Here is a 25,102-nt window from a genome sequence, read left to right on the forward strand (position 1 = left end):
AAGGCGCGTAATAGAGGGCAAGTCAAGAAAAGTCGCTTCTTTGCCGAATAAAGTATACTATTTTTTCTTCAAACGTAGCAATTTTCAACCATAAATAGTACAATTCATACGCTATTTTTACTCGAAATTAACTGTGACAACTATCAAAGTCGTCTAGATGTTAGAAATTAAAATAATTAAGTCGTCGGTGGGATTTGCGTCTCCCTGGTTACAGTTGTTTGACAGTTGTTTGGAATTATTAAAGACAGCTTATTGTTGTTGCAACCGCAAGCGCAAATTTAGTGCGAAAATGGAAAACTTAAACAAAATTGAGTCCGCGGCTAATGATGCAGTAGCACGTTTGGGGCCCTCCAAGTCCGGAATAAAGTATCGGTTAGCGTACAAGCACTTCCAAGAGTGGTGCGATACAAGAGGAGTACGGCAAGTTACCGAAGACGTTTTACTGGCATATTTTAATATAATGGAAAATGAAAATAAATGGAAATCTTCTACAATGTGGTCACGATACTCTATGATAAAATCCGAGTTAGTTATTAGAAAAAATGTGGATATAAGCAAATTTTTAAAGTTACGTGCCTTTCTGAAAAAAACAAGCGAAGGATATACTGCAAAGAAGTCTAAAGTTTTCACTAAAGACGAGTTTGATAAATTTTTGATTGAAGCGCTAGGTAAGTTGTATTTAGGATTAAAGGTAAAAAAATTATATTGCAAAGCATGTAGTATACTCTACTAAATTATAAAAATATTTCAGATTGTTTTGTTAATTGGGGTTACCGGCGCCTGTCGATGCGACGAAATGGTAAAAATGAAGACTGTGGACATTGAGGATAAAGAAAATGTAATAATTATCAAAATCCCAGACAGTAAAACGCGACAAATTAGATATTTTGCGATAATTGGTCAAAACTACATTAAACTGTATAAAAAGTATGCATCACTGCGGCCTGACAATTTCACAGAAAACCAATTTTTTATCAAGTACCAAAATGGAAATTGTTACCGAAGCGTCATTGGAATACATTCGATCAGCGCAGTAGCCCAAAAAGTAGCTAGTTATTTAAATTTAAACGATGCAAGCGCATACACGGGTCACTCTTTACGACGAACTTCAGCAACACTTTTAATTGATGGAGGCGGAAATCTAGAATGCCTTAAACGACATGGGGGCTGGAAATCAAGCACGGTTGCCGAAGGATATATAGAGGATTCAATAAGAAATAAGAACGATAATGCTCAAAAAATTTTAAACCCTCATGATTCACCAACATCGGGAATGATTGCTGAAAGTTCATCAACAATTACCAATGCGTATCAAGAGTCGGGAACATTTTTGCACGGTTTCAATTTTGAAAATGCCTCATTAACTAATTGTACTTTTAATATTACTATAAATAAAAATATAAAAATGATGTTTAATTGTTGTTAATGACATTTGTATTGTTGCTTTGTGACATGTTTCATATTGTTGCCATGACAACATTTTTCCCTCCGCCGTAAAGAAATGGGAAAAAAAAACTGCTGCCGGCGGAGACATCAAACTTTGACAGGATCAAGTTAGATAAGTAATGTCATCATTATTTGACGTTTGAAGAAAAACAATGTTTATTGGTTATTTTTTTACAATTTATGTTGGTTTGAAAGTTTAATAAACAATATTTTTTATTGTGACGTATTATTTTATTTTTGGTTAAAGACGATATTAATTTTTAAGTATTTTATGAAATTTATAACCTTTTCTTACAGCTTATGGTTAAATATGTCGATTAACATGATTTTTGTTGATAATTCTCTGATATGTTTTCTGACGTGTTTTTCTGATGTTTTTGAAATAAATGTTAAATATATTTTATTATATTTAATCTAGAGTTCCTTTATGAGTTTCGGGTTAAAACTTTTTGGTGCCCATTCTGTTTTACAGTTTAGCTGTATTGCGTGTTTCTTGTTTTTCTTTGTTAAACTGATATATTTTGTTATCTAATTAATTTCTAATGTTTATCTATCTATTTGATCTACAATTTTTAACCATCTATATCCTTACCCACCCCAATGAAGCTTCCTCACTTGAGCAACGTGGTCTTTGTTGAGTATTGTGTACGAGAAGCTTTTTATTATTAAGTTTTGTCAGCTTTTTCGCCACACCATTAACACCATAAAAGTAGTAGTGCTGCGTTATACCAGCTGGAAATGATCTGGTAACTCAGGAGACCTGAAAATCCTATAGAACTTAGAAAAAGGGTCGACAACTCGACGTAGCAGAATTATCGATCTATATTAGAATCCGCTGGTAGATCGAAGTGACCGATAGATGGTAAGGTCAGAAATGGAAACTTACAGTTCTTGTTACTCATTTTATTAATTACTACTGGAAGGCTACTTCAATAAAATCGAAAAACACATTCAATAAAGAGTTTAAAATTTTTCCATTAATAATGTCTATATATAGATACCCTGTATTTATTTATGCACACATTAGTGTTAAATTTAGAATTAACAATATTTTTTAACTAATATATTCTGACCTCTAGGGACTCGTGTTTAAAAACCAAGTTATACCTTTTCAGTTTAAATTAAAACTCGAAAGTTAAATAAAGTTTTAAGCGGTGTTAAGAGATTAAAATTCAATTAACTACGTAATCGGTTGTTGCTAACTTGCACGTGACTGAGTTTCAGTTTTGATTAAAAACATACTGGAAATAGATTTGCGCAAAATATTTTCGACAGGAAAAATACAAAATTTCAATTTGTATCCATGTTATCAAAGTTTCTTTAATACAAGATATACGGGTTAAATTATTTTTGAAAAACCTGTTTGTAGAAGCATTTTAAATTAAATAGTGCCATCTTAAAACATAAAATCTGCAATACACGTAAAAATAAGCAAGAATAATAAATCTTTTCATAATTTATTTCCAACCACAGAAATTCATATTAAAGATTAGTGTCATATCATTATTTTATAAGGAAAGATATTGTAGACTTGTTCGTAAATAAATTTTATCATACTTTTAATGTCTGTTTTATCCAGTATAATTTCATTGATATTTCTGGCATTTTAACAAATAATATCTTAATAATTCACGGTATAAATCATTTGGATAACTGAACTTGGTTTTATTAACCTTTTCAAATTGTTCAACTCAAAGTGCTAAACTAATTTGGATAATGAAGCTCGGAGTGATATTAATGTTGTTAATCATTAATTATTGAAATATTAAACAGTGGCAGTTCACGATATTTTATTTTGGAGTATGCAAAAATTATTCCAAACAGTTTTACATGCAAATTTGAAAATTTAACATGATAATAATGATCCCTAAGCGATGTAACGTGATTTTCTAGTAGAAGCAAACGACGTTTACGAGTTGTGGTTATATTATTTTGTTTATATAACAATTTTACAACAATTTTAAAGACAAAATGCATAATTATAACAGCAAATTTACTAAGATGTAAACAACAGAAGTAAAAGATCAAGTGAATCAACGCAAACAGAGCTGCAGGTTACCTAAATAAAACAATATGGAGAAATAAAAATATAGGGAAAGGTGAAGAACAAATAGTGGAGAACATCAAGAACAGGGTAAGAAATAGAAGAGCAGAATGTAACGATCATATAAGCCGAATGACATCAAATACAAAGAGTAGTAAAGACGGAAAAAGACGGTTCTCCAATAGGAAGACGATCAGTAGAAAGACCACGAAAACGATGGAACTAAATACAAAATCTTCTACTTATTTCTTGAGCCTTTGTCAGGGTGTGGTGACACTCTAAATATTGTTATTAGCTGGCTGTGTCCATTGGCTGCGATCCTATCCCATACGAACGGCTTTATGTAGGGATTTTCCCACCATCGTCTTCATTTGCCCATCGTGTTGGAGATCTTGGTCTTCTGCCTCCTACATTTCCTTCTACTAACAATAGTTCTGTGGTCTCCTATCTTCTAGCTATGTTGCCTAAGTAATTTAGTTATACTCTGGTTATAGTAAGATTTTCAAGACCATTTCTTCGAAGCACATGTCCAAAATAGCTTATTATTTGTTCTGATATTTGTGTCCTTAGTCTTTTCTTAATGTTTAGCTGGTCCACTATGGATTCATTTGTTCTTCGGGCCCCCATGGTATTCTCAGCATTCAATAACATTGTTTGTTATTATTTGGTCTTTCTTTATTTTAATTATTTTAGCTGTTAAAATCGAACCATTGCTAGTCTACGATTGATTTCTAAGGAGCAATCGCCATTATTAGTTATCTGGGATTTCAAGTACACAAATCTGTCTACCACTTCAAAATTCATCCTTCGTTTACTGGTATGAATCCTCCGGTTCTTGGCTATCTTTGGAAGTAGAATGTTCTGTAGCCGTTCATTGACTATATTCAGCAGAATTTTCTGTCTTTATCAGGATTCTCCGCTAGTATCCCTTCGATCCCTAAAACTTTTTTGTTTCTTGGTTGGTTGAGAGCCTTCTCTACTTCTGCGCGTAAGATTATTGGTTCTGCCTATCTGATTGCATGTTGCAGGTCATGACTTGCAGGTCATGACGTATTTTTATTATACAATTTCTATGCATTTGGTTGACGTCCAGTTTTCTTTAGTGTCTATGCATTTTTTTCTAATGATTTTATTCACCCGTTTGTATTCTATTGGGTTTGTTTTATGTTTGTCTGTCTGTACCAAGTTCTCTAGCCTTCCTATTTCTTTCTTAACCTCGATACTTACTTAATTTTTCTTTTCAGGGTTTTTCAGTTTTGAGATGTCTAATTTTGTTGACACATTTTCTCTTTTAACTTTAAGAAACCTTTTTAGTCTAAAATCCATTATAACCATGGGCGCCCATAGGGGGGGGCAAGAGGGGGCAGTTGCCCCCCCTATCATTAGTAATATTATTTAAAAAATCAGTTTGTATGTAAGTATATTTAAAAAAAAAATACATTATTTATGCATATTGTGGCGAGAAACTTGCAACAATACCTCAAAACAGCAAACAACCGGAAACTAATCTAGCGAAATACCGAGAAATGCGGAAGGTACTTCCTTAACAATGCCTCGAATGTAGCTACCTACCATAATAATATTGTACAATGCAAAGAGAGATTTTGAGATGTCGTAGGTATCAAGCCTTAATTGGTAGAAAGTGTACCTGTACCAACAATTTTAAACTTTATTTCGTCCCATGTCAAATGCAAAATTTACTCTCACAAAAAAATATCCGCTTAATAAATGCTACACGTTTTTACTTGTTTGACTTAAATATTTGGTATAGTGGCCTAGTAAATTTTATTGAAATCAAAATGTTTTAGAAACAATAATAGCAGATAACAAATTTAATTGCTCAACAAGATCAAGAGCACAGCAGCTTTCATGTGCCACATCTGATTCCACTTTTATAATTTCCCTAAATTTGATTTCCAAGTATTCTTCTTTCTTAGAACCCATAGTAAACATTTTACAAACTAAATCAATAGATATGCTGGCAGTTAAAAATCATATACAGTTATTTCTTGATATGATAACAAAGCACAGACAAGAAGCGGAAACAACTTTTAAAACAATTTTTGAAAAGAGTACAAATGATGCCGAATCTCTAAGTATTACCCTTGAAAAACCACGAATCGCTCCTAGAAAGCAAACACAACGGTCAAACCATGCGGTTAATTCCGCTGAAGACTTTTTTAGAGTGTCATTATTTATTCCGTACCTAGATTCTTTAATTAGTTCTCTTGGTGTCAGATTTTCAGAAGACAATAATCCTGGTATGTTATTGTATAACTTGCATCCCAAAAACATAATAAAATTAACTGAAGAAGACCTCGCCAAAATAATAGAAATCATAAATAATTTATACAAAATTACTAATCTAAAAGAACAGGCATCATTGTGGCTCTATTATTGGAAAAATCAAACCAATTTAGATGTAGAAGATATTTCAATGTTAGAGCTACTAGACCATTGCTTATTTTACCCAGCTATAGCCCAAGCTATAGAAATTTCTCTGTGCCTTCCTCCCACTACATGCACGATTGAAAGATCATTTTCAACTCTTCGAAGGGTTAAAACCTGGATTAGATCCACTATAAGTGAACAAAAATTAGATGGACTATGTATGATGAGCGTTCATAGAAATAAAATGGGAAACAACCGAAATAATTTTATTAAAAAAGTAATAGATGAGTTTGGACAAAAGCCCAGAAACCTTCAGTTTTTATTTTCACAAGATACAGAGCAGTAGCCTTCAATATCAAGTTTACTTTTTATGTTTTGTTGGGTTTAACATTTTACCATTTTAGATTCTACTGGGAAATTATTCGTTTCAATAAATTATAATACATACAATACTAACTGAAAAAAAATGTTAATTTTTTTATAATAAATTATAACAAATAAATTTTTAATTAAATTTCTTCAATTGTTTACAACATAGTACAAATTTTTAATGTCAAATATAAATAAGTTGGCACCCAGCGAAGTATTTGAAGATTGCACACATTTGACTATTTATGCAATTTCGGCTAAGCATGGTAGTAGAAGGGTGTACACCCCACCCTAACTCTTTCAACGTAGTACAGTTTTGAATATTTGTTTTAATTTCCTAGTAAAAGAAATTTTTCAATTCAGATATTATGTTACTTACATATTATTTAAACTACACTATTGCTTGTGTTGCATTTCGTATCTCAGAGTACCTGCTTTTTTTATTACTATTTTTTAACATCCTTGCTTAAAATTGATTTTTTTATTCCTACATAAAAAATTTTGTATAATAAAATTTGTATGTATAAAGTCATACCATAAAATATGTTGTTAATAATTTTTTGTTTAAGATTACTTTTACTTTTCTGGTATTTCTTTACTGTTTGTAAATCATGTTTATATTTTTGCATTTTTGCAATCGGCTATTTTAGTTTTTATTAAGTTGTATGGATCAAAATAAAAATTTGAGTTGACTTGCCCCCCCCTAGATTTTGATATATGGACGCCCATGATTATAACTATATGTTTTAGTAGATTTTATGTACTTTTTGAAGTTTTTATAGAGCAAAATGAAGTCAATTTAATTTCTAACAATTCTATCTTTTCTGTCTGCAGGTGATTTCTAAGTTCTCCAATCCTCAATAAAAACAGTAAATTGCATTAAGATGTTATCAAGAATATGGCTTCAGAACAATATTAAGACAAAATCTCTAATAAGATACAGAACCACCAATTGTCGTGTCATAAATGCAAAAAGCCATCGACCAACAAAACAAAGAAAGGCTCCTGGTCCAGACGAGATCACCACACAATTATTAAAACAATTAGATAATGAGAGTGTTGTGATTATCACTTAGTTATTTAGCTAGATATACAGCAGCAGCAAATTTCCACATAACTGGTCGGAATCAATATTTGTAACTATTTCCAAAAAAGAAACGCTAAATAATGTAGCGAATATCGACTTATCCGTTTAATGATTCACAAAATTTTTATAAAATATTGCATTGTCGCATATATAATACCATACCAACTTTATCATATATCAACCAGTTATACCAACTTTATCATATATCAACTGGTGATGCACAGTTTGCTTTCCGAAGCTATATGCAATACTATTACCTTTTAAAAACTTAAAATGTTATCATTAATAGCTATAACCAAATGCCTGTTAATATTTTGGTCTCAAAACTTTTCAAAATGTCTTCGATTACTTAAAATTAATTTGTACATTAAAAATAAAAATTCTACACATCAACAGATGTAATTGGAGCTTGGTTCAGGGCAGATAATAAATCTGACTTTATTTGTAATAGCAACGAAAACACTTAATTCTTTTCAAAAATATATTTCATTTTTTTTTATTCACCACTACTTACAGGTGTCTATTTAATCTTTATCTTTAAATTATCCATTTATTAATTTTACTCACTAATATATCAAGAATATTAATTGAATGTTAGTTATTTATAGGCTAAAAATAGTTGTATTTTATGTTTTATTTGATGCATTTTATTTGGGATGTGTACAACCATGCGGCCTAACGTTAGAGCCGCTCTTGATATAATTACTAGTTAGCGTAATAACAGAATTAATAATTTAGGATATAATGGATGCACATGTTGTGTGACGGTGGATATATATTTATACAGTAATGAGTTTATTATGTATATACTACACTGATATATGAACGAATATATTAGCTATTAATTTAGGTTATATTATGTTTGATTCAATATTTTTGAATACGTCAGTATTCAATACGCATTCTTCTTCTTGATGTGCCTATCCGTTACGAACGTTGGCGATCATGGTAATAATACAAATACTATGGTAATACTACTGTAATACGTGATTCTGTTCATTAGAACTTGTAGGTCTTCTAAGTTGTCTGCAAATAATATGATGTCATCTGCATATCTGATGTTGTTTAGCCGGTAACCATTTAGTAGAATACCTTTTTCAGTTTTGTGCAATTCGATAAATATTCTTTCATGGTACAGATTGAAGATTAGAGGAGACAAAATACAGCCTTGCCTCACTCCACGCATGATTTTCACATAGTCAGAAGATTTTCACCTTCAACTCTGAGATTTCATGTCTGATTCCAGTAAAGATTTCTAATTATTTTCAGATCTTGGTTGTTAATTTCTGTTTCTTTTAGTATTTGCATCATCTTGGCATGCTGTATTTGATCAAACGCTTTCTCTTAATCAACCAGACATGCGTATACCTCGCAGTTGACGTCTCAACTGGGAATAAGACTTGTACTGAGAAATCCTGGTTGGGGGAAATTTTACTTTCACACAGCTTGTAGATTCTCTTATGAATTATCTTTAGGAACAATTTTAGGAGATGACTCATGAGGCTTATAGTACGGTAATCTTCGCATTTTTTGGCTTCTGGTTTTTTGGGAAGTGCAATAAACTCCAGCAACAACATATACAACTCCAGAGTTGTATATGTTGTTGCATATCTTTGCGATTATTGCTATTGATTCGTTGCCCATTAGTTTGAGTAGTTCTGCTTGTATATTATCAGGACCTGCCGCTTTGCCATCCTTTAACTGTGTTATTGCGAAATAAATTTCTTGCTGTAATATTCTTGGTCCATCATTTACCTCTTCTTCTAGCTCAAAGGTGTTTCTCTCTTTGATCTTCAAATAGTTTTTCTAGATATTCTTTTCACGTTCTTATTTTACTCTGTTTGTCCAAGATGATGTTTCCGTCAGAATCAGTTATATTTTCCTTCTGCTTTCATCTTAGTCCCCCTGTGAGTTCTTTAACTTTCCTATGTACATTGTGACTATCGTATTTTGACTGCAGAGTCTCAATTTCTTCGCATCTTTCCCTTGCTTCTTTTCTTTCGCTTCTCTGATTTTCGTTCTTATTATTATACTTATGGTTTTGATTTGTCTGGGTTATTTTTGGCTTCTCTTCTCTCGTTCATTAGTTTCAGGATCTCATTTGTCATCCATGCTTTTTTCTTCATTAATATATCTGTCTTTAAGTGTCTATCCTTTACATTTTGCACTATTTCTGTAATATGTTTGATCGTTTGTTCTTCGTACCGCATACATACCTCTGTCATGTTGAAAAACTGAGGTTGTGTTTGCCAACTTATTAGTATTTTCTCTTTTAGATTTTGCTAATTTGCAAGATGAATGGTATCGTCCCTTTCCATGTTGGAATGGTGTTGAAGGTACAACTTGAAAAAGTTTGCGTTCGAGTTTATTTTTCATGGCATGTACTACAAAATAATGAAGTCTATTTAAATTTGCAGCTCTTCTTTCAATTAGCGGTAGTGTTAAGGCAATTCCTAATTCTTGTAGAAACAAACGACGACGATTGCTCTTATTTTCGCTTTAATTTGTAAAATTAAAATTAAATAGAAAGAACGCATTGATGGCTGCAATATCCAACAAAGTAAAAAAAGAGGAGCCATATATTTTCTCGCCATCTGATCTAAAGTATCAACACATCCCTTAGTCTCACTAAAAAAAAGTTTGATATCTGATTTATTTTTGTATTCGTCACTTACAACATCATCAAAATGCTGGATTGATAGAAAGAGAAGTATCTTTGTAGGCTTCTGACGTGTTACATAAGAAAAAAGAGTAACTGGTAAGTTACCGAACTTTGGATCTAAAAATGCAATCATATTTGAATACAATTGTCCTTCTTCCGTTTTTTAAGTACTTCCGGTATAAGCCAGCGATTTTGGTGAAGATGCCAACTTTAGTCAGAGTAAATTCTGTGTAGAGATCTTCTGCAAGCTTCACAGAAGTGTAATATCTGTTATATTTTTACTATTCCTGTGGACCCTTAGATGCTGGTGTATTGCCTTCATATTTCCCTGCATAAATCTCCATACGTTAAACGTACCGAGTTGAACAATCTGCAAGTATTCGTATAAGAGCAGCATATTTATCAAGCTTGTCCTTCATGAAAACTTTAAACGGACATTTGCCCCGAAATAAAGATAACATTTCGTCTATTATGACGTTCATACCTGGTGTAAAATATTTCAAAAATATATCATTCAACAAATCAAACATTTTACGTTAGGGTGCAACCTTATTTCCTTTCAGCTCTGGTGGTTTTATCGTCAAATCTTAAAATTTTTGTCACTTCTAGGAATCTGTTTTGACTAATCAAGGCAATATACAATGATCTGCTGAATTTTTTGGACTACAAATCATAATAATCTAAGTTGGTGTCATCATTAGCTCCCATCAAAATGAAAATACCAAGTAAAGCTAAAATCTTAGTATTATCTGTTTTTGGAACGTTTTTACGTTCAGCTTCTTGATTGGTATGCCGCCAAGGTTTTGCAGTATTTCCGAAGTAAAGAATTTTTGAAACGACTGCAATATATTTTCTACTTTGCTTATGTCGAAATCCTGGGTAAATGTTTGGTACAGCTCGCCGCATAGGGCGTGGTAGGTGTGCTAAGTAGATTCTTCCTGACTTGCATACTGATTTGTATACATGTGGTGTGTTACAGTTTTCATCAATTGTGTCGAAACTGCAACTATCCTCAGTTGAATTTTCAATGTCGTCGTCTTCTACTAATTCTTTTTACGTTAAATATTTATTCATTTTCAGTTTTCTTTTTACATACACACTATATACGAAAAATGATCCAAACTGCGCTAAACCAAAAGCTAAACAATATAGAAGCGCGAGACAATATCCTAACACAGCAGTTCAAATACTGCAAAATATAATTTCAACGTATGTTTACTCGTATTTACGACGTTGTCAGCCGTAAACTACCGAGCAGTCTAGTTAACTGTTCATAATGGACCAAAGACCAAAGGAAGTTATTTGTAATCCACCGTAAAGTTTTTATAAATATAAGAGGAAATGAATTAAATTATGTGCTTCATTCAAAATTGCATTTAATTGTAACCATTCGCATTACCTCGTTAATATTGTTGCTGCTAACCTTCAATAAAGATGGTAAAAAGAAGAAGAAATTTTTTTATATAAAATACATGCTAGATGCACGAAATATTTATTAAAAATATATACACTCACAATTAATAAACTTTTAAAAACGTTAAGAATCTTATAAGAGAGCTTTAAATGTGTCCAAACACAGATGTTTGTAAAATAATATTGTTGTGATTTAAATAGTTAAACATCCTTTATATCTTACCTGGTCTTGAAAGAGCATACAAATTGGTTCCTCTGGTCCGTTCCAATCTGTGATCTTTGACGTCGATACGCGATTTAGCATCTGATAGCTCTTCAATTTGAGAGAGTCTAAAAACATATACCTTTCCTTCTCGATTACTATGACCACAGCGCATTAAGAAGATTCCGTGAGGTTCCACCACGTTTAACTGGCGAACTTGAAGCGTCTTATCGAAGATCATTCGGTGAGAATTTCCATCTAAAAGGGAAAAAGACAATCAAATGGAGAGCAAATAAAACAATACAATTACACAAATTCGATGCAAGAAGCCCAAGATAGAAATAGGTGAAAATTTTTACGGTAGGTCTACGTTAAGCAGTGGACAAATATAGGCTATTTGATGAGTACCTGTGACTTTAATCTCTGGGAATAAAATTGATCTCTATACTTTCCAGGGGTAGTTTTACAGATTCTTTTGCTTTTCAAGGCACTGATATCAGTTGACAAAAAGCAAGAGATATATAAGAAGGTAAAAACTCAAGAGTATCAGAATGTAGTGAGATCCTCAATAAAATCTATGGACGTGAGTCATGGGCATTTACAAACAAAAACAAAAGAAAACAGCTATCGAAATGAGACTTTTAGGGAAGATTGAACGGGTCACAAGAAGGGATATGATCTGAAAGACGTCATATTAGGGGAATTGGTTGAAATTGAATAATTCACTGCAATGCTGAAGCACGGGCCTATCTTTTTTCGACTACTGTTTTGGTGAATGCGTTCTCTAGATCTAACTGACATAAGAGCATTCACCAAAAATTAGTCTACTAGTATAGACCATGGTAATTATCAAAAATGGTTATACACATTACTTACCAATTACCATGAATACACCTTCTTCAGTCCCAATCACGAGCCGATTATCACCCCAGGAGTCTGCACAAATAATGGATTGGCATGGAAATACGGGGTAGAAACAATTTGCTTCCCAAGGCGATCGTTTGAACACAGTACCCGTGCTACAGCCAGCCGAAGCTAGACTTGTAGGTGCGTCTCCTCTAACGATGGCTTCTAACTTTAAGGCTTGCCCTATTCTGACAAACTCGATTTGGCGGGAGTCTTCTTTAAGACGAGAGTGACGGGGCGTGTCAGCAAGGACGTCTGAGAAGGCCCTTCTGTTTAACATGGTCTGAAATAAAAATAAATAAGCAGATTTTTACAATGTTCCTCAAATAAAAATAAAACGATATTCATATATTCAATAAAAATCCATTTTTATATAAAATAAACCACATAAAACTTAAGACCTGAGAAAATAAAAAAATGTTTTAAGTTTTAAATCCAGGTCTTTCCAAATCAAAGTTTAGCTGAAAAGAAATGATTTTTTTATGATAGTATTGATTTCATTTTAAGAAATCACTGTTTTTCGATTTATTAATGAAGTTTAAAGTTTAAACTTTAACAAATAATCAAATAATAAATTGTAAAAAGGGCTATCTCGGTTAAAAATGCTGCTAGAATGAATTGTTTTTTAAAATCCGTGAAAAATTACCAGCAAAACGAATTTCAAAACAGAAGTATAGAATATTGATTCATCATCAAGTTGTTAAAGAAGAAACTTATAAATAAATTAAACAATTATTCAGTAGCCATTTAGGGGGAGATAAATCGTTGAAATTTACATTTCTTATTACAAATATAAATCTAAAATAATAACTTAAATACTGGAATGTTAAAGTCAGAATACATATTAAGTTAGAACTCTTTCAACAATACTCAATATTAATTAATATTAAAGTATTTTTCACAGTTTCATTTAGTAAAACTGGTTAAAAACTAAGTAGTGTGTGAACTTCGGCAGTAAAAAGGTAGTAAACTTATTGGAGAAAATCTTTATAGTGCTACCTTCAAGTCAACCGAGTAAGCGTTACGTGAAGACCAAAAATCACTTCATAGTATTTATATTAATATTAATATAACCTATAACGTTCCGAAGAAATAGAAACAAATCCAGTTTTGGGTCAAAATCCACACCGGTTTTCGAACCGGTGATAGGGCCGGACTTATAATTAATCAACCATGACTTCGAATAAAACTATGAATACTACTCACACTTCATCTCACGTCTCATATTCCAGTGTTTTCAACACATTTAAAGATCCAACAAAAAAACAAGCTATAATACTTTCCAGTATTGAAGGAACTAAAGTTCATGACTATATCATCGCCGTTGGTTCACTAGTTGGTCCACGTAACGTATCCTTCGCTTCCAGAATTGCCAACAATAGAATATGTCTATATCTATCATCTAAAACTGTAGTCGATTCACTACTACATTCCCACAAATATGTTAATATAAAAGAAACTCAAGTAGAAATAAGAAGACCTATCTCTCCAGCTCAAAGACTAGTCATATCAAATGCTTGTCCTACTGTTTCAAACTCGTTAATTGAACAAGAACTACATCAGATGGGTATAAACTCCGTCTCAAAAATGACTTTTCTAAGAGTAGGTATGCCTGAAAGTGAATACAATCATGTCTTGAGTTTAAGAAGGCAAATATTTATTACACCTTTAGACAATATATCTATTCCTGATTGTTTCATTATCTCTTATGATAATACCAATTATCGTTTATACCTTTATATAGAAGGATTTAACTGTACAAAATGCAAGACTATTGGTCATCAGGAAGCTGAATGCTCTAACCAAGCAAACCCCACTACTTCTAATGTATACTCAGAAACTTCTCAAAACATATTACCTACAGTAAATACAACTAATAACCAAACAAAACTACAAAGTTCTGACAAAGCTAATTCATCCACTGCTAGTGCACACCCAGAAACTTTTCAAAACACATTAATTACAATAAAATCCTTTAATAACCAAACAGAACAAATTATGGAAACTGACAATAACCTGACAAGATCCATAAGTAATAGAAGTGAAACATCTTCCTTAAAAACTCCAACATCATCAACCTCAAACAACATCAGAAATCCTACTCCAGTAGAAATAACACCAAATCCAATTAATACAAACGTCCCTAATCAACTAAAAAGGTTCATCTCATCTTCTCCAGACACTAACGAAAATACCCCACAGACCGTCAAAAAAGTCAAAAAAGTCAACCAGAAATTCCCGCGAAGAACTTTTACTTTCACTAGAGTCAATTAAAGACAAAATAGAAAACAGATCACCACCGTTTATCCTAAATTATAATGAAATATGTGACTTTCTAGAAAATACAATATATGCCAAACACCCTGAAATAATTTCAAAAGATTACTCGAATGAAACTAGCGAGCTAATTGAGATCCTTAATTTTGTTCACGCTTATACCCACAATTAAAAATTAAAAAATAATATAACTAAAGCCCAATAATATCTCTTCCACAGAAGAAACAGATGAACAATTATCTCAGGCAGAATTCTAACATGTCCAATTCCTTTATTTTACAGTGGAATCTTAATGGGTTTTATACCCATTTGGAACAGTTAAAACTATTAATAAATGAATTATGCCCAAAGATCTTATGTCTTCAAGAAACTCATTTTAAACAAGTTAATATAAATCTTCGAAATTATCAATGTTTTCCAAAAAACAGAGTGGCACAACATTCCAGTGGCGGAGTAGCTATCTTCATGCTCTAACCCACTGACTGTGAAACACATCCTGTTTGATTGTCCTCAATTCAAGGAAAAAAGAAGATCCCACGGATTCACAAATGATGATTTTAAGACAGTTCTCACCAAAAAAAATTTCGATAGTGTTAAGCTATTTAAAAGACATCAAGTTATTCAATTTTATTTAATGTAATATTTCATGTATTTGTTATATCCACTAATAACCCTGCGCGGTTGATGTGGTTTTGTGTTTAAATAAAAAAAAACTTAAATACTTAATAGAAAAAATAACTCTTAAGACTATTAAAATAACTCAAAAGACAACTTATGGGACAATTTTTAATATTTGTATTTGTATTTGTAATATTTGTAAAAACTTTTACGAAAATCAAATAAAAACTCTACGGAGACGACTTTTTTAAGGAATAAAAAAACTTATTCTTTTCGCAATTTTGACGTTATCGTCAATGTTAAAGCAATGATTTTATAAATTGGAACCAATACTTTTATGAAAAAATCGATCTTTTTACCTAAACTTTGATTTCGAAAATGTCCCATTTTAAAACTTAACACAAAATGCATTACGAATATAAAATTTTATTTGACTGGGCTTTAATTATGGTAAAATATTTTTATTACATTTACATGACATATTTCAATACACTGCGAATTCTTGAAAAATATTTACGGTGCAACTAAATTATTGTTTTATTTCAATTAACGGCATCCACTAATAAACTAAATTAAAAAAATAATAGAACAAAACAAAATTTCTCTAGAATGGAGATCAAGCATCCTAATATCTCTCTTTAAAAAGAGAGACAAATCAGACCCGGAAAATTACAAAGGCATTAATTTATTAAACACAACACTAGAATTAACAATCAAAGTAAAAACAAATAAACTGAATGAAATTATAACACTAGCAGAAGAACAACAAGGTTTTAGGTCGGGAAGATCATGCACCGACGCTATATTTATAATGAGGCAAGTGCAAAAGAAATTATTAGAATACAACAAACCAGCATATCTATGTTTCGTGGACCATAAGAAGGCATTTAACCGGGTTAAATTAAAGGACGTTATCCACTTGTACGCAAGAGATATACCTCTAGAAATAATCAAAACGATCGAAAATATCTACCAAAACAACACAATAAAAGTAAAAGTAAAAGAAGAACTAACCGACACTACTAAAGCTGACAATTTGATAGGATAGGGAGATTACCTGAGTCCTCTATTGTTCAACCAGATTATGAATGAAACAATAAAAAATTAAGAACTTAAAAAGGATACCTAATGGGAGAAAAACAACTTAAAATAACTGTTATACAGATGACGCAATACTATTTTCTTAAAGTGAAGATGAATTGAAACGTATGCTGCACCAAGCTAATATAACCGCCAGAAAATTTAACATGCTAACTTTCCCAGAAAAAAGCCAAAATGCATGGTTATAACAGCAAATTTACTAAGATGTAAATTGGAGCTGAAGGGTCAGAGCTGAAAGTGATGGAGTTTAAATATCTAGGCATCATATTATCTAGCTACGGAAAGCTCGAAACTGAAGTGGAAGATAAAGTGAATAGAGCAACTAGAGCTGCAAGTTGCCTGAATGAAACCATATGGAGAAATAAAAAATATTGGGAAAGAAATGAAAGGCAGAATTAAAAAAGCAGTCGTCAGACCAATCATGTCATCCGCGACAGAAACAATACCTTATACAGATGCAAAAAGAATTTTAGAAACCGCAGAGATGAAAACACCTACAAAAATTGATGGTAAGACACTATGGGACAGAGGTAGAAGTAAAAATAGACGAAGTAGATCCAAGGTGGAGAACATCAAGAACTGGGTAAGAAATAGAAGAGTAGAATAAAACGATCATGTAAGCTGAATGAAAACAAATATAGTAGTAAAGGCGGCAAAAAACAATTCCTCAATAGAAAGACGATCAGTAGAAAGACCACAAAAACGATGGAACGACAACTTACTGGAGGTACATTGAAAAACAGACAGAGTCATGTCTACATAAAAAGAATAAAAGAAAAGAAGAGGAAGAAACTAATACACTTCTTGATACTAACTAACTCTATACTAAGTCAGTTTAGTTGCTTTTACAAAGAGTCACTACATATATAAGTGAGTACCGATTCGAAAAACATTAGAATTTGTAATTTTTTTGTAATAACAGTTCCCACGTACGGCTGGATTTAAACACGAGCTCTGAGCTTTTACGCTATTATAGGTAAATCAATGCTCTTCTATGTTAAAATCATAGAATAAATTACATTATTGTATATTATAATTGAAATGTATGAATATGACAAAATGTGAATATCTCTCAGTGGGAACAGATGAAATATGTGACCTAGTCTTGGAAGACGACAAAATCAAAGGCGTGCAATCCTGCAAATATTTGGGGGTCATTTTCAACAAGAAGGGAAATAGCGCAGATAAAATCAGGGAAAGAATAAACAAGGGCAGAGCAGCGACCCGTGCCTTAAACTCTCTTCTCTGGCAAAAAACAATTCGATGAGAAACCAAAAAACACATTTACGGTAGTATAGTCCAAAGTATTACACTTTACGGTTCGGAAGTATGGGACGTCACCAAAGCTAATAGAAACAAACTTATGACAACAGAAATGGATTATCTGAGACGAAGCTGCGGTAGATCGAAACTGGAGAGAGTTAGAAACGAACAAATAAGAAACGAAATGAAAATGGAGAGAAATATCAATGATGACATAGAAAGAAAACAATTAATCTGGTTCGGACATGTTAAAAGAATGCCAGAGTACAGATGGCCTAGGAGAGTACTGGAATGGATCCCTCCTGAAAGAAGAAAGAGAGGATGGCCACGGAGAAGTTGGCGCAACGATATTGATGAAGCAATGGCGGCAAGAGACTTAGAAGAGGCAACTGCATATGACAGAAAAAGATGGAAATTGGGGGCGGAGAAGCGGCGACAGCCATAATAAATCTGTTATATATATATATATATATATATATATATATATATATATATATATATATATATAGGTATATATATATATATAATTGAAATGTAAATTGTATTAATAAATATTATTAATACATAATCGGTTGCTCTTCCAGAATAAATATTTTTATAACACCGTTGTCGTAGTTTATTGACCCGTATTATTTTTGTACTACACCATCCATAAATTCTGTATTTAATCTACCAGAAAGCCGTGACAAACAAATTCGAAATATTTGAGTTACTGTCTCGATATATTGATTATTGAGTTAACAGTTGCATTATATTTGAAACAATGTATGTCGTATAATAAAAATAAAATTATTTTTATTTAGAAGTCATAGTGTGGTTCCTACTTAATTTATTTTTAATTTACTTGATTAAATTTATTTATTTTATATACTACTTTAATTTATATAATCAAAAGTTTTTATTGGACAACGGACATTTGTTTTTTTAATATGCAGTCAACAAATACAACATAAATAGGTACCTAATTTACTTTTTGATTCCAATCTGTGATATTTAGGCTACAATTTCCAATTAAATCATCTTCAATCTAAATCAGGTTTTAGTTATTTTTTAGTAATTGTTAGGTTTTTAAGCTATTTTTTTTAAATGGTGAGTTTTTGAACGTCTCACTTTGCAATTTTTTCCTAACAACAGTATTTCGAAATACCACATTCTGCACCGTTTTTAACAAAAATTGCAGCGTAATTGCATTTAATATTTCTCAATGTAAAGTGTTTACGAAAAAAAAAATTTAAATAATTTTTCCTTAATAATTATTCCTTATCTTAATCTAAATATAGGTACATAATACTTTTTAAATATGTTTGTTTTCCTCTAATTAAGATATAGAACTGGAGCATTATTCAGTGGCGTAACTACAATTCAGGAGAACCGGGGAGGAAGTAACCAAAGAGACCCAATATAAAAAGCTAAGAGTTACCTCCATATAGAAACTACCTAAAAACAACATATTTGAAATTTAAAGATAAAATATAATAAAATTTATACCTATGCTATGCTAAAAATTACTTTTAATTGAAATAATCTGGTTTGGTTTAATTCATTATCCAAACATTGAAGCAATGTTTAACATTGACAACACAAGATTATTTTGTTAATATTCAAATTTTAATTTATTTTAGAGTTATTACTAGCAAACATTTTTTTTTCTTATTTTTATTTCTAAAAATTGTTTGATTACGTTGTCGAAGTTGGTGTTGTTTGCTACTTCACGTTTAATGGGGTGCATTGTCTAACTCCTCTCATTAGAAGCAATAGAGATACATACATAGATAGATACAGACATTATCAGATTCTTAAAGTTACTTCTTAAAGACAGGAAAGATTTATTTTTCACATTGAGAACGCCTGTAAATATCTGTTCTGATGAACTTTATTAAAGCGAAATACGTATAAACAGATACATAGACGCTTTGTACGTGAAATCAAATCTTGACTGTCTTTTTCATTTTATTCGGATCTACTCTGTATGAGTACAAGAAACCAATTCGCTAAAGATTTCTGCTTGGTTGAGAAGACATGTCGTGGAATGCAAATTTTAGATTCATCATGTCTCTATTAACATCTTTATCAACGTCTGCTATGCCTTGCAACTTTTAGAAGGCTCAGATTAAGGCAGAAATCTGAATTGTGTTTCGAAACTATTTTACGGATTTAATATCAGATGTCGCTATTGCGTCCGTTTCGAAGCCATTTTATTGTTGCTTCTTAAAGACAGGAAAGATTTATTTTTCACGTTGAGAACGCCTATGAATAGCTGTTCTGATGGGCTTTATTAAAGCGAAATACGTATAAACAGATACATAGACACTTTGTATGTGAAATCAAATCTTGACTGTCTTTTTCATTTTATTCGGATCTACTCTGTATGAGTACAAGAAACCAATTCGCTAAAGATTTCTGCTTCGTTGAGGAGACATGTCGTGGAATGCAAATTTTTGGTTCCCCATTTCTCTATTAACATCTTTATCAACGTCTGCTATGCCTTGCAATTTTTAGAAGGCTCAGATTAAGGCAGAAATCTGAATTGTGTTTCGAAACTATTTTACGGATTTAATATCAGATGTCGCTATTGCGTCCGTTTCGAAGCCATTTTATTGTTGCTTCTTATAGACAGGAAAGATTTATTTTTCACGTTGAGAACGCCTATGAATAGCTGATCTGATGAGCTTTATTAAAGCGAAATACGTATAAACAGATACATAGACGCTTTGACGCTTTGTTTTGTGAAATCAAATCTTGACTGTCTTTTTCATATTATCAGATTCATTCAGGTCCATATCAAGAACAAACTGTGCGATTTTTAATTCACTTCGATTTCTGGCCTCTTCATTTATTCTTAAAGCTTATATATGGTGGTAAAATCTTTCGATTTCATTAAAATTTCTTGCTTATCGAATTCTGTGTCATAATCATGGAGTTAATAGTCAGACATAAGCAATTTTTTATTTTTAGAATACAGTCTTCATTCTTTACATTCTAGTTCGAAGCTCTTGGTGTAGCTTTACTAAAAATTCAAGCATACATCTTTTAGTTTCATCTTCGAGAGGAAGACAAATATTTGAGAATAAAATTTCAGCAGAGCCCTGTGTTATAACATTTTCCTTGGCGTCACCCAATTTTTCTGTAACTTAAACTAATTTATCAAAATGTTTTATAATAGGTTTGCACAAGGCACAAACATGACTTTGCTATTTTTTTTTCTTGATTTTGCTTGGACATCCGCATGGATGCCTAATTAATTAAAGCATGAACTGTTTTATTTTATCAGACTCTAATTTTGTATAGTGTTAATTGAACCAAAGTTTAATAATAAAAAAATTTAGAATTATTTAGTTTATTATTTTTCAACTAAAACAGTTTTTGTATCTACTGAAAACTTTTATTTTGGGCACTTAAACGTTATTGTTTGGCGCCCTGAAATGTACCAGTTTTTTATATAAAAGATAAAAAATCCGTTTCTTTTTCATTTTTGTTTTAATTACACTAATTTATTGCCAAAAACGCACGCATTGACACAGTTGAGCTAAGCAAAATATTACAGGCGCTTAAAGAATGCAGGCTAGATTATAGATATACTAAATTATTATACAAAATATACCTGCAGGCAACAACCACTGTCAGATTACATACTAACAGTAATCGCATAAAAATAGAACGGGGGGTTAGACAAAAATCATGACCAATTTGGTACCCAACCACAACATCAATATTGGTGGGAAAGAAATAGAACTCGTAGATAGATATAAATACCTGGGACATAAAATTATGATTGGCAGGGATAACCAGACTCATGAACTGAAGAGAATAATCAGCCTTGGGTGGGCAGCATTTGGAAAACTGAGAGAAACTTTTAAAAGTGAGCTGCCCACATCCCTAAAGAGAAAGGTATTTGATCAGTGCGTCCTCCCAGTCTTGACGTACGGAGCAGAAACACTTACCTTAACAAAAGCAGCAGCTACCAAATTGAGAGTCACGCAGAGAAGAATGGAGCGGTCGATGTTAGGAATAACTCTGCGAGACAGAATAACCAACGAAGACATCAGGAGAAGAACCAGAGTGACTGACATCATCGAGAAGATAGCCAGACTAAAATGGAGATGGGCAGGACACATAGCCAGAATGACAGATGGGCGATGGACAAAGAGGTTATTGGAATGAAGGCCAAGGGAAGACAAGAGAAGCGTCGGTCGACCACCTACAAGATGGACTGACAATTTAAGAAGACTCAAGAAAAACTGGATAAGAGCGGCGCAAGATAGGTGGGGTTGGAAACATGAGGAAGAGGCCTATGTTCAGCAGTGGACTTTTGAGGCTGGATGATGATTGACAAAAACACGTTTTTGCAAATATTTTCTCAATATTAGAGTTACCGCTTAAAAATGGATTAACTAACATATTTTTTTATTATCTTATTACTGTTTAAAACGATGTATGACAAATGTATGCAAGTGTATATACCTTTATAAAACATTATTCAAGCTTCCTTTATTTATCTTTGTATGAAAGACATAAATGATCGTATTATTTAATTACACAATTGATGATCACTTTGCCCTCCCATTCAATTAAATATCGATAACGGGAAAATTTATAGACTCGCTATAAATGATTCTTTTACTTTAAAAATAAATACTGAGGTCGCAGTTACATGTGAAAATGTATTGAATTTTTAGTTGAATGCATGCCTAGTATGAATATAACTATACTATATATAGATTCGTAATATAAAATGCGTGTATGCCATGTCATGTGGATAGAATATATGTATAAATAAATGAGCTGTAGGTCAAGTTATGTTCATGTCATTACGGACAAAACATAAATATTAGATCTTTACAAAGCGGTAAAAAGGTAAAACGTAAAATGTTTTTCGCTAAACCGACTGAAATAGACTCTCTTATAAGTTGTCGAAAGCAATGGTTGTTCTGGGAATTTTCAATAGCGGGCAATGTATTGTTCTGGCAGTTCAAAAACACGATCATTCTTAGTTTTAATCCACTAATGATTTTAGATAACAATTTTAAAAATATTGTAGTAGCATTAAACAACTTTAAAAAACTTTTATACGTAGTACAACAATTACATATGTAGAAAAAACATTTTCAGACATAGGAGCTGACTATGCTAAAAAGCGGATAGGTAGATTAAGAAGATACATATTGTTATGATCCTTGGTCCCTATAAGTTTCTTTTAATGGCATAAACTAGGTGTCAATAGGGGGTGCAGGGTTGTGTTATAGAGGTAGAACCTTTTATTGGAACGACCACATCGAGCGTCATAGACGGGAGATGGTTCTTGATAACTGGTCCTCATAAGACACTTAACTCTCACTTATGGCTCCACGTGCCACACCCCGGGCAACTGCATTGGTCTGCAGGCTAAACTAAGTGAAGATAGCCAGATATGGCGAAAATTTCACCGAGTGATTGCCGGTATAAGGAGTCCCCCACTTACTGACCAACATCTTCGGACGGATGAGTTAGTAAGTGTTTAGGGCACTCTTTTGTCCTGAGACTGAGAAATTGGTCTTGAAGGCGGATGAACCCTACAGAATGGTCAACGGTATAAAGATGCAGAAGGCAACGGGGAACCACTGCATTAAAGACTCATAGAATACCCCTAGTAACAATCATCATGGCAGATATGCAAAGGAGAAGTACTGATCATGGACATCGGATAACAAGATACGGCAGGGGAAGACAAATAGATAAATACAAGGCTTTCTTGGTCGTAAACCTGCGAAACCCTTGTAATAAGAAAAAGACAACCACAAAAATTGCTACATGGAATGTAAGGAGCTTATTCTCTTCGGGAAAATTAGATAATGAATTCCAAATAATCATGGAATGTTTTATTATGCCGGAAGTGACACCACAACCCATCGATAAGGAGTTGGAGTCATCATCTCAAAAAAAAATGGAAAGATGCTGTAGTAAACTTTACTCCATTCTCAGAGCGTGTAATGTAAATACAATTGAAAGATAAAAAGAACATAATAAACATCATACAAGTGTACGCTCCTACATTAGATAAAGACGAAGAGGAAATAGAATAATTCTATAATAATTTAAACGAGGTTATGAGAACAACAAAGAGACAACACATTAACATAGTAATGGGCGATCTGAACGCCAAGGTAGGTCAGGGTAAAGAAAATGTCGGTAAATATGGCTTAGGTAACAGAAATGAAAGGGGTGACCATTTAGTTCAGTTTTGTCAAAGTGAAGATTTACTAATAACTAATACATTCTTTAAATTACCCCCAAGGCGACTGTATACGTGGACGTCATCTCAACACACTCAAGAAAAAGTAATCAGAAACCAAATAGATTACATAATGGTGACAAAAAGATACCATAATGCCGTGAAATCTACTAAAACTTATCCTGGAGCTGATATCGGTTCGGATCATATTCCAGTAGTATCTGTGATAGAAACTAGACCAAAGAAAATAAGAAAACCCATCATCCCAGCGTTAGACTTAAGCCTACAGACTACTAGACACAGCTAAAAAGTGAACACCTACGACAAACAGTGTAAGAAGAAATAAACACCAGCCTCAGAATAGCAGAAAGTCAAATCTGCAGAACAGACAACATAGATGAAAAACTTAAGCATATAAACACTACAATAAGAACTACGGGAAAGAAACACCTAACCAGATCTGCAAAGAAACACAAGGTATGGATGACACCAGATATACTAGAACTAATGGATGAAAGATGTAAAATGAAGGATAATGCACAAAAATACAAAGAGGTTGATAAAAACATAAAGCAAAGAATAAAGACGGCCAAATAATTATGGATTGAAGAACAATGTGTAGAAATAGAAAACTATGAAAGAAAATATGACAAAATATTACAGGAACTCAAAGAAGACAACAAATAAGTTTGCTTGAGAACAAAAATGGAAAGAGACGGAGTAAATACATAAGAGAATTGTTTGAGAACAACAGAAATAACATTGTTCCGGCAAATGGTGAAATGGAACCTAAAATCATAAAATGTGAAGTAGAAGCGGCACTTAGAATTTCTAAAACTGGAAAAGCAAATAGACCTGATGAGGTTTCTACTGAATTGATAAAGCTCTTGAATGATGACTCAATAGGTATAATATTGCACTTATTTAACACAATATACAAAACTGGTATTATACCTCAAGAGTGGCTGTTGTCTACATTCGTTACACTGCCAAAGAAATCCAATGCAAAAGAATGTTCAGAACATCGAACAATATCTTTAATGAGCCATCTACTAAAGATATTTCTAAAAGTCATCCACAACCGAGTTTATCAAAAGTTGGATTCAGATATTAGT

At 32.4% G+C, this 25,102-nt stretch overlaps 1 protein-coding gene across 5 annotated transcripts in view; it reads right to left on the reverse strand.

The window, feature by feature from the left end:
* LOC140439213 (GTPase-activating Rap/Ran-GAP domain-like protein 3) overlaps positions 1-25,102 on the reverse strand; it is a 685,378-nt gene that overhangs the window by 24,614 nt on the left and 635,662 nt on the right. For all 5 annotated transcript variants that reach the window (XM_072528978.1, XM_072528977.1, XM_072528979.1 and 2 more), the window contains 2 exons: positions 12,491-12,803; positions 11,636-11,872 (listed from right to left, as the gene is read on the reverse strand). In XM_072528978.1, coding sequence (XP_072385079.1) covers positions 11,636-11,872; positions 12,491-12,803 — 550 coding nt within the window. The remainder of the gene's footprint in view (positions 1-11,635; positions 11,873-12,490; positions 12,804-25,102) is intronic.

Source organism: Diabrotica undecimpunctata, chromosome 4 (genome assembly GCF_040954645.1).
Source record: "Diabrotica undecimpunctata isolate CICGRU chromosome 4, icDiaUnde3, whole genome shotgun sequence".
Lineage (NCBI taxonomy): Eukaryota > Metazoa > Arthropoda > Insecta > Coleoptera > Chrysomelidae > Diabrotica > Diabrotica undecimpunctata.